A 16,277-nucleotide genomic window follows, 5' to 3' on the forward strand; every position below is an offset into this window, starting at 1 on the left:
TGAACCTACACTCAGCGTAGCCTTTCCTTAAAGCATGCATTAAAAAGCAAACACACTTATAAAAATAAATGTTATTACACTGAATTTAGTTCCCTTGCCATAGAAGCTCAAAAAAGAACCCTGATAGATGTCAACGTGCGATGCAGTGACCAAACAAGATGAGTCAAGAGATTATCTCAAAGCAGCACAGCAAGTGATGCACTTCAAAAATACAACCACTGTCTTTTGGTTTTGAGTGTGGAGATATTAATGTGCATCTTCACGCACTCTTTACCTACAGAGGGCACTGTTGTTAAAAAAAGAGCAAATGTACAGTCTCTTCAAAAGTCAGGCAGTGGAAGAATCTGCCTCTGGTCTCTTAACCATCCTTTCATTGAGTAGAGGAGCTGCTGAGCGGAGTGCAAGACAAACTATCTACCTGCAAGGGGGCTGGTTCTTAATCTTCATATAACCACCATGGACTGAGGATGGAGTTAGTCCTTTTGAAAGGAGCAATCGCCTTTCAAACCCAGGCTCACGCCAGTCTCCATCTATAAATCTATAAGGAAGTTACTGGGGGCACTGCTTGGGAATATTTTTTTATGATCACAGAGGGTGAGTTACTTACTGTACATCCATTGCTTATTATTGCACACTGATTTGTGGAGAGACAGTAGTCAAATTATGCATTTAGGATGTACTTTTGGTAGCACAATCTGTAAAAGTACCATATTAAGTTTTATATTACCCTTTCTTTTTTTTTTTCTAGTTGCATGGCATGATTTATTTATCGTCCTTGTTTTATAACAGTGCAGAAGCGTTCACATGATGATATTATTTTTAATAACCAGCATCATTTGATTCATTTAATTTTGTCATTCATGCATGCATTTTTATTTATGTGAAGGCTATGAGTCAATTAAGTTTGTGCTTGTTTTTATCCCAGTATTTGCTCGTTGAAAACTGTTTGAGAATCGCATTCACGTCCAAATGAAGTTGGATTTAAGAATAATAAGATAATAATGTAGTTGCAAATCGTGTCTAATGTTACAGTCAGTTATCCTTTGATTTAGTTCACATTTTGTTTTTTTTAAATGGTTAGTTCGGTTAAAAGGTGCTCATTACATTAATACTGGATTATTAACTAAGATTAAACGTTATATATGATAATAACAGTCGATTTAGCGGACTTTTCACGTAAAAATGATAAAATATGACTTTAACTTAATTTAAACGAATGTCATCTAACATCAAACATGCAAAGGCACGGATATGAATAAATCTCTTGCATGCCATTTTTAATATGCAGACCTGATATTTCCTTGAATATGATATAGTTTATTCTATTGTCCATTGGAAAATGATATATATATATATATATATATATGTGTGTGTGTGTGTGTGTGTGTGTATTATATATATTCAGTTACATAAGGTCTATATACAGACTTAAAAATTATAAATGTGTTTAAACAACCCATGTGTTCCACTTTTGCACATTACTGAGTGTGGATTATGGACACCACATTGATGTGTTGGACAATTACTAGGATAAAAACACAGCACTGGATATTGAGAGAGACACCGTATACTACAGAAACTGGACAAAAGCTACTTAAGAGGTGTCAGTATTATTAACATACAATTTGTATCAACAGTTTTAAAGGTTGTCATTAGCCCATTGTAATGTACACTACACCTAAATGTCTGTTATACAGGAGAAATGGAATCTACATTTATTTGATGAAAACTACTTATTTCACCTGTCAAACATAATATTCCCTGTATACAATGTTGTTACATCTTACCACACCTGAGACAGATTTTAGTGTAGCAGATGAGTGGTCTTTGATTTTCCCAGAAACAAGCAGGAAGGCAGTTGAATTCAGTGTTTTAATGAAGTGTCCTTTGGTGACAGTGTTGGCGTACAGTAAAATGCTTCATTCTGAAATGTAATTAAATATATCTGATATGTGGGATTTTGTCCCTCTCTCTCCATTGCAGTTGGCTGATACTTTCACATACTGTGACCCGTTGGTCCTTTACACTGGTCTTTTGGGGAAAAATGTATCTTCTGGAAAAGTATTTGGCCGTTCAAGATGTGACCCATAGGGGGCAAGCACACGACACTAAAAAATATATGACAAATTCTGCATACACATCAACGTTTATTATAATGATAATAGTAATAATAATAATTGTTATTATTATTATTATTATTATTATTATTATTATTATTATTATGATGATGATGATAATCATAAAATTATAGTTAATTGTATTAGTGTCATGTACAAGAATAACAAGCACAAGAATAATAAATGCACATCAGAGGAAGGCACACCCACTAATGTTTGTAATATGTATTCATGTCTAACTGCTATAAAATGAGCCCTTCAAAGAGATGGGAGTGGATTATAATGGAATGGTTTAAAAATATTTTGATCTCAGCTTAGTCGCATGACAAATTGCTAACACTAGCAAAACTATAAGACCTTGTAAATAATGAAAATAAATCACCTTTTGCATACTTAGTCATTTCTTTAAGGCTTTTAAAGTTACTTTTACTAATACTAATGTATGTATATTTACATATCTATTTATTCATGCATTCCTAAATTTAGTCATTGTGACATTCCCATTGGTCCAGTGTAATATGAGCAAAATACTGTACATAGGCAGGAAAAAGTGACTATTTTAATACATACGATAGCTACTTCTATAATCATTATTAATTGATATTGTGTATACTTCATAGAAATGTCTGTTATGAAAAAGCCATTAAGGTTTCCAATGTGTTTTGCTTCCTTCCTGGTAATGGAGTTGGACCACTTACAGTGATTAAGTTTCAGTTGTAGATGTGGACTGGAGACATAGGATGAGTTTTTTTCCCTTCAGTTTTTGTTTGTTGTTCATTGTTTAGTGTCTTTTCATGTGGTGTGAAATGAAATGGCTTCTTACTGAAATGTAAGAGAAAGCTATTGTAGTTGGGTCCAACTCAAATGAAACACTAACAATTAATAGAGCATAGATAGATGGTTAGAGGACTGTTGATTGTCAGGTAAACCAGTACACAATGAACAATAGAAAGAAAGAACCCTAACTCATAGCCTACATAATGTTTTATACATTGTATGTTCCAGTGATGGGAGTAGTCAAAACAATTGTTTACAGACTTTTCTCAGCATTAAAGAGCAATGCACTGTACATCTCCATTCTGCAAGATGAGAACCTGTTCATTGCCTTTTTATGTTTAAAATGTAATTTTTATTTGCAATTTACATGGAAAAGGGAACAGATTTTGCTTTAGAATCTGCTAAACACTGAGTAATGAGAGATACTAAATAAACCTAATAACTCTTAACTCTGGGGGCAAACTTGATTTGCCTGCAAATATCCTTGTGGAAGTGCAAGTTCAGATATTCATTTTCAATACATATCTAACTTAGAAAGCTACGGAAAGCAGAATATTACCGTTTTCATTTACAGACACAGCTATTTCTAATAGCAGATAATTGTAATCAGAAAGCACCCATCTTGGTTAATTATAATTGACCTCAACTCTGTTGTTCAGCATGGAATGCCAGCAAATAAAAGTGTAATCAAGTAATACCCTGGACTAAACACTTTAGCAAGAAAGGTTAGTTTAGAATTGTTTTTTTTTTTCTTTTACAATTGTGCTGTAACTATAATTAAATAATTGCATAATCCATTTTTTATTTCAATATAACCTTGCTGGTGGATTTCTACTCCAGTTTTGCACTGTTCCCCACTGGTTTTATAACATCTACTTTCTTGTATGAACTCAGTATTTAAAGAGAATAATTAGTGGAATGCAAGACTGTAACTTAGATTTCACACCCCCAGTTCCTGCGGACATCTTTTCTTCAGTGTACTCCTGACAGAGTGCTGCATGTTGAATTTCTGATTAATTAAACTAGAAATGTTATTCAAAACCCTGCCCAGAAGTGTAGGACGTTCTGTATGTATCATTTTCATTTTGCACTGTTCTTTCCAGTTTATTAAAATCCAAAAGAAAGAAGAAAAAAAAATCCCAAATCAATATGCAGCTCTCCCGCCAGCTTTTCTTCAGACATTTCAAATGTCAGGCAATGTCAGGCTTACTAAAAAGAAAGATATACAGACAGAAACATAGACATGAAATCAAACAGCCACAGTACTGCCACAGGGGTATTTTCATATGCTTGATATTGTAAACCTTCAAATAATTAATTAAATCAAAGTATATCATGAAACACTCATGGTTAGAGAACTTGTGGCCCCATGTGGAAATTCCATTGGCCACCAAAATCATAAGCACATCAACAACAACAAAAATCAGTTAAGAGCTGAAACACTTACTTTAGCAATATTGTTCACTGCATGGCATTTTCAGATTTTCAAACCTCCCTTGTCCTGTCACCATAGTGGCATGATCACATTCAAATCCCAGCCTGCTGAAATGCCCAAATCATAGCTCCTTTTAATCACCCTCTACTTTGTGTCTTAATAATTACTGTCGTCTTACAAAACATGATTATACATGTAACAGTGGGAGCCATCACACCAAATGGCTAATGTTGGAGGGATTGGTATTTTCCTTCTAACTTGAAGCAGGATTATTCTACCCAAGGGAGAGACCTTCTCCAGGGGGTCTTGGTTTAAACTGCGGCTTAAAATGAGTCACAGGCAGCTGGAGCTCAGCAGCAGCTTTCTGATCCATAGGAACCTGTGGCCATCATTAGAGCAGTTAACTAGCCTTCAATCTGCACACCCCTGCCTATCCTTCCCTCAGTTTCTGTGGTGGCTCTGTGTCTGTGCCCACTTTGGGTTTTCATTGGTTAACTGGTGGTGATGTAACGGGGATCGTTGTATACCTGAGCTCGTTACGGTGATATAATCTCTCTGTGATGGAAGACCTGGTCAATCCCGAGCAGGGAGTGCTGACCTGCACAAGCTACACAGACTGTAATATGGCTTTCCAAACAATAAATGGCAACTTTTGTTGAATTAGTTTTCTTATATATTACAAACATATATATTAATCAGTTCTAGAAAGTGCTTGTTGCAAAGCAAAAATCAGCTTTAGATCCAATCAGTTCAAGTAGAAAAAAACTCTAGCAGAGAACTGGCGTAATCACAAAGGATAATACGTGTTTTAAAGCAGACACATATGTTTGTTCAAGCAAATGCACCAGAAAAGTCTTGTTGCAGTCACAGTGTAATTTTAGTATGAAATATAGCAGATATTTCAACCTTGAACAGTGTCTTTGTCACTCAATAAAAAAAAGAAAAGCAACACATAAATCTCAAAATGTTAGCTCTTCTTTATTCCTAGCATGAAGAGAAACCTGCACAATTCTGTATATCAAAATGGTAATGTTATCAATTTGAATTCATGGACTGAGCAAGTGATTGAATCTGTTATTATCCCCTACAAACCATTAGGTATAGAATACATTCATCAGCCAAGATAAGTTGCTTAGCCTCTTGAAAATATTGTTTGTGTACCTTGCTTAGGTGTGGCTACATTATAGACAAGCAAGGTGCATACCTCAAAAGATATGAGGATATCAACTAATTTGCAATTTTAGTAATATCAATTTTGTTCCAATTAATTTCACAGCTCCAAAGGATTGCTGTGGTGAAGACATGTGCACTAAGGCCCTTGTGTGTGTTTGCCTGCCACTCCGGCAGTACATGCTCCATACTGATTTCTGATTTTCTCTGTAGCAGACTGTGTTTTCCATGACAGGCATATCAGTGTGTAGTGAACTGTGTCTCTAGAGTCATCTGTCAACGATGTGTCTGCCTCCCAAGTGCAAAGGAATTGTTACACAGGAATAAAAAACTACAGTCATTTCCAAGCTAATGCTAATATTTATATATCACATATTTGAGACGCTGCTTCTATGTTGGCATTGAGTATTTTGCTAGTTTGGGTCTGGGGGGAGCAGGTTCAGGTGAAGAAATGACGACTACTTCAGCCTAATCTGATGCTTGAGTAAAGCCAGGAAAAGACCGATTGGTCAAGAATATGTTCTAAAGACAGTCTGCGTGATGGTGTAACAAATACAGGAAGCAGCTCAGTAGATACATTTGAATTGTCATGGGAATGGGAGGCACGGCAATGTTGAACAGCATTAGTAGGGCCTGTGACTGTGTTTTAACATATACAAATAAACAATTTTCCTTTCCTGAAACCCTCCACTCTTATTCACCTTCTCCATGAAGTCACTGGCAGTCCATTTTGTAATCCTTTGTTTTGCCGCCACAGCTCCAAAGCTTCAGTTACAGCTGTTTCTGTGACTTTGCAGTTGATATTCGGCTTATAAGGCTTAGAGCAACACCAGGGAAAGGCATACTAAAAAAAAAAAGAGAAGAAAGACCAAGCAAAGAATACTCATTATAAAATGGCACCCTTTGCCACAGCACTGAATATGTCACTTTGAGTCAACTGACATTATGTCAATTAAGCTGATTGAGAACACAAGTGTGAATGAAAATCTGACCACAGTTTGTCACCTCTGGGCTAGTTGTCGAGATGCTTACCGTGTTTACCAGCCTTCGGTCCTTCTCTGATGTGTGAATTCCTCAGTTTGACCCACAAAAAATGGATTTCTAAACTCAGATTTACCTTAGTCCAGCGTGAACTTAAAAACCTGGGTCACTTTAGACCGGAACTTGTGCAAAATCATGTTAGTCATCAGTAAGACGTAGCAGACTTTTCATTTTTAAACAACAGACAGAAATAACAACGACACAAATATCTATTCATTTTTTTAATGTATAATTATGCAATTATAGTTAACCAAAATATGTCCTAAGGTTTACTGACTGTTAAATACCAGTTGTTCTTGCTTTACCAATTCTACTTTTTAATTGTAAAAGATTGGCACCTTGTTTCACCGGACTGTTGATCTGAACACTTGAATGCTGCTGCCTGAGTAATTTCCACCAGCCGGCACTCCCCAGAAAGGGTCAATGTGGTTAGATGATCTCATTAAAATACAATCCTGTTTTCCTTTGCTTGTCCTCAACAACACAGAATGCATGTTTACCTTCTAACCAAGCGGATGCTGAGCTCCTTGATTAATTTTCATGTAATAGAAGCATGATATCTCTGCCAGATGTCAAAAGCTTCTGCTGGTTATTCATGATATCCCAAGGATTTTGGTTGCAAATAACGGTTACACCTTTAATAATACAAATAAAGCTGGATTGTTACATAAATCCAGCTTCTTTCCTTGCCCCTTTTGACATTTAATTAGAAAGTAACAGAAACAGATTGAATCAGTGTCACCTGCATTTCAATCAGAACTGTGTATCCAGTAACCCATTGTTAAAATATCAAAGATTTGAATTTCAAGAAGCATAAATACTCATAGAATATCTTACAGAAAAAGAAAGTGGGATAGAATTTTGAAGCCAAATGGCATAGGTATAAATTGTATAATAATTACTTGTAAGCCACTGAAATACTCTTTGTACTGGAAGTACATTTTTCTACTGATGAAAAGTGCGAGGAGAGACTTTGTTCTGATTCTGAATGCAGTTTATGAAAGCGGCATGAGTCAATTGTAGCCTGGTAGACAAGTGTTAGAATTCATTATCCCTTTCAGTGTTTTTCTCTGAGCTATTTTTTTTCACAGCACTATCCTTAGCTACCCTTGTTCACGGCCTGTGGTAGAAAAAAGACTGTATTTATATGCATCATAAATGAAGTAGATTAGCAAGTTCAGAACTTCTCTGCATAAGTGGTCTTGACCTGTTATTCTTAAAGGATCTCTAAATGTTTCTTCATTCATCACACATTGTAAAGGTTACTGCTATTAAGTAAACATACTGGGTAATTACATAAGTTTTCATCTGTATTCTATTCCACTTTTTAGTGAACTTCTTATGGTACTTTTACCAGACTGTGAATTAAATCTTGTTGAATACCAATTCTGTTGTTTTCTTGAGTTAGATGTCAGAAATTCAGCTTAACACCTACAGCAAAGTAAAGTGACCTATATATTTTAAGCCTTCAGTCTGCAAATACCTTGAAAAGGTCCAATCGGAGATGTAATTTGCTGAGCCAAAAACACTTAAGTAGACAAATGAGATCGATAAACAGACTCCTTGCTGTTGCATTTATAAAATAAACACTTTTTGCATGAGGTGTTCACAACACTAAAAGATACAAATATAATTCATGTTCCAGACATTCAAAAGTGCCTAATGAAAGGATATTGATCTCGGAAACAATACCTGAGGTGATTGTTATATTGCATAAGTATATTTGTAATTTTCTCCATATGACTTTGCTACGGCAAAAAGCAGTTAGACAAAATTGCTTCATCTTAAAGCTGCCATGTCTTTGCTCTTTCCTTAATCTAAAAATAATCAAAGCCTCCCAGCTTTGCCCATACACAAAGGAATTAATAATTAAAGACTCACAGAATGACACACAGATTCAGGTCAGCACCTTTCCATGGCACAATATGGGAAGTGTTTAATGGGGCTGAAGACTCATTTATTAGTCATTCCAGTTTATTACAGATAATTACCTGCCAAGTAATGTATTCAGAAAATGGTATTTAAGTGTCCATCACAAGTTTTCCCAGGTTTTGTTTTGAAAATAGCCTTGGTCTTTCTTAGCCCTCTCCTGTGAACCGTATAAACAAATTCATAGCACTTTCATAGATCTTCAAACACCAGTGGACAAATACTTATTGGATTCGCTGTAAAGAAGGCCTGTAAAATTAAAAAGACAGCCACAAAGGTCTATCGAAAACACTAAAAGGCACAGTGCACCAGTGGAATTAGCTGGTTACAGCATACACAGAGTGGGTGTCATTAATATGTGTACACCTGTACCTGTTTACTTAGTAACTTAGTACCTGATAAACTTACTAAAATACATTGTGTCATTATATTTGCTTCACAACTTTGTTCACATTTACAGATCTACTAAGCGTATGCAGCTGTTGTTTATAGATAGCTCCTCCACTACTTTTAATTCATTCTAAATTAAAGGCGTGGCCTGTGTATAGCTTTCCAAACATGGCATGGGATTTGTATTTTGAGTTTGGAAGGAAAAAAGCTAAAGACTGCATTAGTTGCAAAATGTTTTAGTTTTTGACAATAGAACAGAAGGATTTATAGCACATGACACATAATCCCATGGGCACTGGATACCTGGGGCAATGAATTCACATATTTTATGATATTTTAAAGGGCCCCAGGGCTGGTCCTTAGGCCTAGACCAAATCAAAACTTGAACCTATCCCAGCATTGCAAATTACATACTTAATGTATTAATTTATTGTCAAAGGCCACAGCCTGTTACTGGTACTTAAGAACTTGAATGGCTACAATTTGCAGGGTTGGGTCAAAGTCTCAATTTGGTCTAGGCCTCGGTATCCTTAAATCTATATGAAAGGCAGAGAGCAGATTGCCATGTCCCAAGACGAACATTCTGCCTGTAAAGCTAACAGAGGTAGGGCTCCATTAAGCAAGTGACAGGCACACTAATATATGACACCCCTCTCCTCTACAAAACGTATATCCACTAAGGTCTTATAGCACTTTACAGAGGATTTTAGTTTTTTCTTAGGGTATTCATTCTGGTAAAACCTGCTGAATTACGCAGAGAGAGAGAGTGAGAAAGGGAGCGAGAGAAAGGGGGGGGGATGCATTGTGTTATGAATTATAATTACTTAGTTGAGGAGAAGCCTTCATCAAGTTAAATAAAACTGGCAGCTCACGACAAGGAAAATAACAATGAGTAATATGAAAACATTCTTAGATACAATGCTGAGGATTGATACAGAGGGTGGGAGGATGTGACCTTTCTCTATGTATATTTTTTTAATTGTAGTGCATCTGTCAGTCCACCCCCTAGCCCCTTGTTTTTCTTCCCCCCCAGTACCAACTTATAACTTGGTTTCAAGGCATCAAGGCACGTACAGAGAAAGAACAGTGAGGGCTGAAGACCAGTGTCCCACCTGACTAGCGAGTCAGATGCTTATACTAACAAGCCATTTGGTCTTGGCGGGTTGAGCTGGGATTGAGAAATTTACACCAGCACTCTTGAGGGATTTACATAACAGAGCTCACTGTGGAGAGATGAACAGGATTAACACCCGACGGTTTTGAGATGGTGTGTGTCTTTGGACAGAGGGAAACAGAATGTTTAGTAGACCTAGAAGTATTTAGATAGTGGGAATCTTTCTTTGCTTGTTTGCATGATATCAAGGTGCACTGACAAGTGAAAAGAGAATTGAGTCTCAATACTCTGCATAAAACAAAACAAGTACAATTCATCACACATGAAATGCCTTTCTATGGGAGTTAGATTGATTGGTTGTAAGAAACACATTCACAAGGTTAGAATCTACTTAGAACTAAACAGCATGGTAATACTGAAGGGACACATCTGATCGCAGGTTTTTAATATCAGTTAACAGGCACTTGGGTATAACAAAAGAAAGGCAAGCACTTTTAGTATGCAGGTATTGTAGTATAGTGGATAACACCCGAGCTATGATGCTTAAATAATATTGTACAATTGCTTGATCACTGTGGCTGTGCCTGTCTTACACTTTTGATCACAGTTTCATATTTCATATTCTTGTATGTTTTGTTTTTCTTTCTACCAGTAAATTATCTATTTTTAAGCATCATTGAATTACATTATTAGCAACCCACATTTGAAAATATGTATTGTAAATACATGATTCATTTGACTGTCATATTTCCATTTGACTAGTTCTCACTATATCCAGAATTGTCATTATATTTCATAGCAGGCAGTCTTATCAAGGAAAACTTACACTATATCATTTTTTAATTATATATAATTATCCACTTATACAGGTGGATTTTAACTGGAGCAAACTTGGTACAACAGCAGTGTCCCTTGCCTGCGATTGAACCCACAACCCTCTGCTCAGGAGTCCACACTGCTGCTGTATTTGTTGTGTGTTTATGTCATTTTTATACAGGTCCTAGACTTGAATATATGTTCATTCCAGACCAAACAGTGAGAGAAGCTGTGTAGGTGTGATAGATGGGGATGATTTTCACATGAATTATTTTTTGACTGAGTAGTTCCCTATTCACAGACCTATATCATTTATCAATACACTGCTTACAATATCGTTGAACATACTGCTCATTGTGCAACCTTTTTTTTTGTATTTATTTCTTTTTTTTTGGTGAATAAGACAAGTACTTGAACAAATTGATCAAAAGTCAAACATTCCTATGAACTTGAAAAATGAAAATCTCAATTTAAACATATTGAATTTTCTCAGAGTGACGGAGTGGTGTTGCTGTTTGCATGTTGTACTTATGATAAGAAAAAATCTCATGGATCTCATGTGATGTCCAGTCCATTAGTGTTGCATCACGTTCATCCAAACTGCTTTATAATTAATTGTGCTCTCTGAAATACCATCCGTGGTTGAGTCAATTAAAAAGACAGTGGCACTCAGGCTGTTTTTTCTGTTTCATCCTCTCTCTTGGATCACCTAGGCAGTTGTGAACATGTGATCCACAGGTCAACACTGATGAGCAAACAATGTCTTTGCATTGAAGGCATGATGATGCATTTTCAGATGTTTCAGTTTGGTAAACAATATTGGTCCATGGCCAATATACCAGAATTTGTCAAATGTTTGTACAGTAATATAGTTTGGAGTTGTGCCTATCACTGGGAACTGGACAAAAAAAAAGCCTTATGAAGCCTATGTTTTTTGACTATGTAGTACAGTGGTTCCAAGCTAGATTTTGTTCCAAGTGAGATCTCAATTTCCTCATTGAACTAATAATTTCCCTAGTCAGAGCTTATTAATAATTTTAAACTGTTAGAGATGTCAGGTTAAATATTAAAGTGTATAAGGCACCTGTATTCTCTAACATTTTGTAAGTTAATCCATTTTAAAAGTTGAATGATTATAATTATAATTCAATTAAGGATTCAATTAATGAAAGAGTGCAGTTGGATCAAAAAACAGCAGGACAGTGAGTTCCCAGGACCAGGGTTGGGAACCATTGGTGTAGTGACTGGCTGTTTAGTTGACTTTTTACTTTTATTTGTGCATACTGCACAGGGAGATGGAATATTTGCTCACCTCAAACAGGTTCTTGATGTAGACTGTGAAGTTCAGAATAAGATTAATACAAGTTTGTAACATGGACAAAATATCAGAAGTGTTCACACTATTTGACTGAATCCAATTATGATGCAGAACTTTCACAGCAAAGAACATTCTCTCAACCTTGATGAAACACTTATAATGTCCGATATGCACCTCTTTGTGCGTTTCCGATCACGTTTATTCTGGCCTGAGAGTTTCACATTTTGTGCATTTTTACTGAAATTCCAGACTAACGAGATTTATTCTGAATGTTTTTTTAATGGACATATTTATTAGACTGTCATATAACTCATATAAAGGTGTAAAATTAAACCAAGGTGATAGGGAGTAATGTACTGCCTCAATAAATAGGCGGACAAGGAGGGCCCAATTTAACTGACATAATACCAAAATAGTTTATTCAGCTACCACGAAGTGCTCCGTAGATGGTCAGTCCGCAAGACACATGTAAAGTTTTTCTAAAGAACATACTATCATATACAAGATGACTCCCTTTGGTTGCTGGGTAACTGCATGATGTCAATGAGGTATACCAAACTCTATCACACACTTCTCCTTTGTCTTCTGTTCTCTCTATGGCCTTGGATGAAAATGTTTTTCTGAAAATCAGCTATACAGAACTACTGCAGCTGGCCTCTCCAGAGCGATACACGAAGCTTAAATTCATAAATGGGTTATGCAATTTTGTTGCAACAATAGTGCAAATACAGTATAATATATTTGGCATCTAGACAGGGCACTGTCCCGCATCACAAGGTGAAAAACACAAATGGTACTGGTCCTTAGACCTTTAATATTTATGAAACATTTTCAAAAACTGAGACATGGATGCAAAAAATAGCGATTAGCTGAAGAATATGTTCTGAATGTATTTGTGTCCAATCAGCCAGATATTAATTTAAGGTACATGCCTCTTTGTCAGCGTATTTTATACGGCAGACACCCAGGAGCTAAACAGCTACTTGAAACATAAAATAGAAACTCTCTTTACAAAACCATTTATAGATGTGTGGACTATTAAGGTATGTCCCACTTTCTTAGGCATTCAGCTCTGGCCCTGTCTGACATCCTATACACCTCAGGAGGCCCCCCATAACTAGACCTTCACAGGGGGATCACAGTCTGAGCTCAGGGCTTCGCTTGACCTTTCCAATAAATGTCACCCACTGTTAAGCCAATCACAACACAATGATTGCTGAGCCACTTCGATCCAAGATCTCAAGTCCACAGCACCCAGCAGTGTGATAAGTAAATCAAAAAACAAAGTGAGAAATGCCTACAATACCAGTTAGCTGTGGTTGTTAACCTCTCAGGAGCTGTCCCCACCATGACCACCATCATAGTCCATCCAATAAATGTCTCTGTGACCTTCTATTTCTGATCTGATTCTTTCTTTCCTTCTTTCTTCCTTTGTTTGTCTTTGTGATCTCCAGCACCCATATTGCAAAGAAAATGAGCAACATCTATGAGTCAGCAGCAAACACACTTGGACTCTTTAACAGCCCTTGCCTGGCCAAAGTCGAGTTGCGGGTTGCCTGCAAAGGGATATCTGACCGAGATGCACTTTCCAAACCAGACCCCTGCGTCATCCTTAAAATGCAGTCCCACGGCCAATGGCTGGAGGTAAGTGTACATGCTTACTAGATATTGTTTTGGATTTAATCCTACTGTTAACCTTCAGATTGAAAGCCAGTTTCTACAGTTAAATGGTGGCATCCACACCTGTTAGCTGGCGATTGCGTTCAGGGCAAAATGTATAACTCCTTAATGTGAACGTTTGATGTGATCACAGGTGTTAAAGACTTTACTTACGTCATATAAAAGGGAAGGTGGAAAAATATACATAAAACTGGACTTTAAAAATGGTTTGAAGTGCCCCCCAAAAAACAACAACAACAACCACACCTTTTTAATGAATGAAACATAACTCATTTTAGGTCATTTTCTGCTGATTAAACAAATCAAGCTATGAGGAGAAGATAAGTGTTTTGATTATTTTTTTCTGTCTTGAAGTTATTGATAATCATATTTCAAATATGAACTGGTATTCTGCTTGAAACTCATCTAAAAATATAAGTAGATCAATATATATATATATATATATACACTGATCAGCCATAACATTATGACCACTGACAGGTGAAGTGAATAACACTGATAATCTCGTTATCATGGCACCTGTCAGTGGGTGGGATATATTAGGCAGCAAGTGAACATTTTGTCCTTAAAATTGATGTGTTAGAAGCAGGAAAAATGGGCAAGCGTAAGGATCTGAGTGACTTTGACAAGGGCCAAATTGTGATGGCTAGACAACTGGGTCAAGCATCTCCAAAACTGCAGCTCTTGTGGGGTGTTCCCGGTCTGCAGTGGTCAGTCCCTATCAAAAGTGGTCCAAGGAAGGAAAAGCTGTGAACCGGCGACAGGGTCATGGGCGGCCAAGGTTCATTGATGCACGTGGGGAGCGAAGGCTGGCCCGTGTGGTCCGATCCAACAGAAGAGCTACTGTAGCTCAAACTGCTGAAAAAGTTAATGCTGGTTCTGATAGAAAGGTGTCAGAACACACAGTGCAGCGCAGTTTGTTACGTATGGGGCTGCGTAGCCGCAGACCAGTCAGGGTGCCCATGCTGACTCCTGTCCACTGCCGAAAGCACCTACAATGGGCACGTGAGCATCAGAACTGGACCACGGAGCAATGGAAGAAGGTGGCCTGGTCTGATGAATCACGAGTTCAAGGTGTTGACTTGGCTTCCAAATTCCCCAGATCTCAATCCAATCGAGCATCTGTGGGATGTGCTGGACAAACAAGTCCGATCCATGGAGGCCCCACCTTGTAACTTACAGGACTTAAAGGATTTGCTGCTAATGTCTTGGTGCCAGATACCACAGCACACCTTCAGAGGTCTAGTGGAGTCCATGCCTCGACGGGTCAGGGCTGTTTTGGCGGCAAAAGGGGGACCTACACAATATTAGGCAGGTGGTTATGGCTGATCGGTGTATATATTTCCAGTGGACAAAGTGTGGGATTTGTTTTCAAAGCTTTCTACTGTGTTGCTGGTGTCGTACCAAAAGCACCTTATGTTACTTATGACACAAAGTGCCTCTGCAGTACAAATATATTGTTGGCTGTAGGCTTTTATTGAAAATTTATGCAATCCTCATTATCAATTCATATTAGAGTGTTGTGGCTGCCTGCTGACCTATTTTTGTGGGCCCATGACTTCTTCTTGTCCAATGAAAATGCAATTTATAAAATAAATAAATAAGAATTTTTGACTTCCCTTTCCATTCAGCTGATGCAGCTTTTACACTACAATCTCTCTTGAGGACTTGTATACTTGTGAAATATTAATTACTGATTTCAGTCTGGTTCCTGGCAATGGAGATTCTGTAAAACAATCCCTTTTATAGGAGAAAATAACAATTTTAAATACTGTGGTAGGTTTGTGTCATTATGAAAAGGTTAGCAAAAACCAGTAGCAGCCCATAATTTAATGTTTTTCACCTTTTTTGTTAGCAAAAGTGCTTAATTGTAATATCAGCTTTTTGTGTTGTTGTTAAGGAGGATTTTAAGGAAAGATGTACAGATTAAAAACAAAAAATAAGATGTGTCCAACTGATATAGGGATTAAAAAATAAATGTATTAAAATGCTAATTAACCACAACAGTTCCCTGTCATTTTAAGAAGACCAGCAAGTTGTATAACAGAATATTTGTCTTTGAGAGTGGTAACAGATTCCAGAACTTGAAGAGAATGCTCCATGAGATACCATTTGTGAATGATAAATAATGCCTTATTTGAGTCAACCATTAATTTGTTAGTAGAACCTAAAAATTAAGACAATACAAAACAAAACTACAAAACTGTTCTTCTCACATAAACATACAGAAAAATAAATGAAATTAAATGCTACAGTTATTGCCCCATTACGACTCTAATTCTTGTGATTATTTATATTAAACAAATAACTTTCTGGTTAGCTATCCTACAATCCATTGGTTATTATACATTTTGCATCAAGAATTTAGGAACGCATTTGAAGATACCGTCACCTAAATTATTAAATCTCTTTTTATGCATACATGGGAATTTCTCCTTGGTATTTGGTAGGTTATTGTGCTCAGTGTAGTTCAATGCTCAAATGATTTGG

The 16,277-nt window shown here is 36.8% G+C and overlaps 1 protein-coding gene across 1 annotated transcript in view; it reads left to right on the forward strand.

Moving 5' to 3' along the window:
• The first annotated feature begins 383 nt into the window (after positions 1 to 383).
• Positions 384 to 16,277, forward strand: part of LOC136713884 (copine-4) — an 88,250-nt gene continuing 72,356 nt past the window's right edge. The window contains exons 1-2 of the mRNA XM_066691117.1: positions 384 to 594; positions 13,562 to 13,751. Of these exons, the coding sequence (XP_066547214.1) occupies positions 13,581 to 13,751 (171 nt within the window). The 5' untranslated portion in view covers positions 384 to 594; positions 13,562 to 13,580. The remainder of the gene's footprint in view (positions 595 to 13,561; positions 13,752 to 16,277) is intronic.

Source organism: Amia ocellicauda, chromosome 18 (assembly GCF_036373705.1).
Source record: "Amia ocellicauda isolate fAmiCal2 chromosome 18, fAmiCal2.hap1, whole genome shotgun sequence".
Classification (NCBI taxonomy): Eukaryota; Metazoa; Chordata; class Actinopteri; order Amiiformes; family Amiidae; genus Amia; species Amia ocellicauda.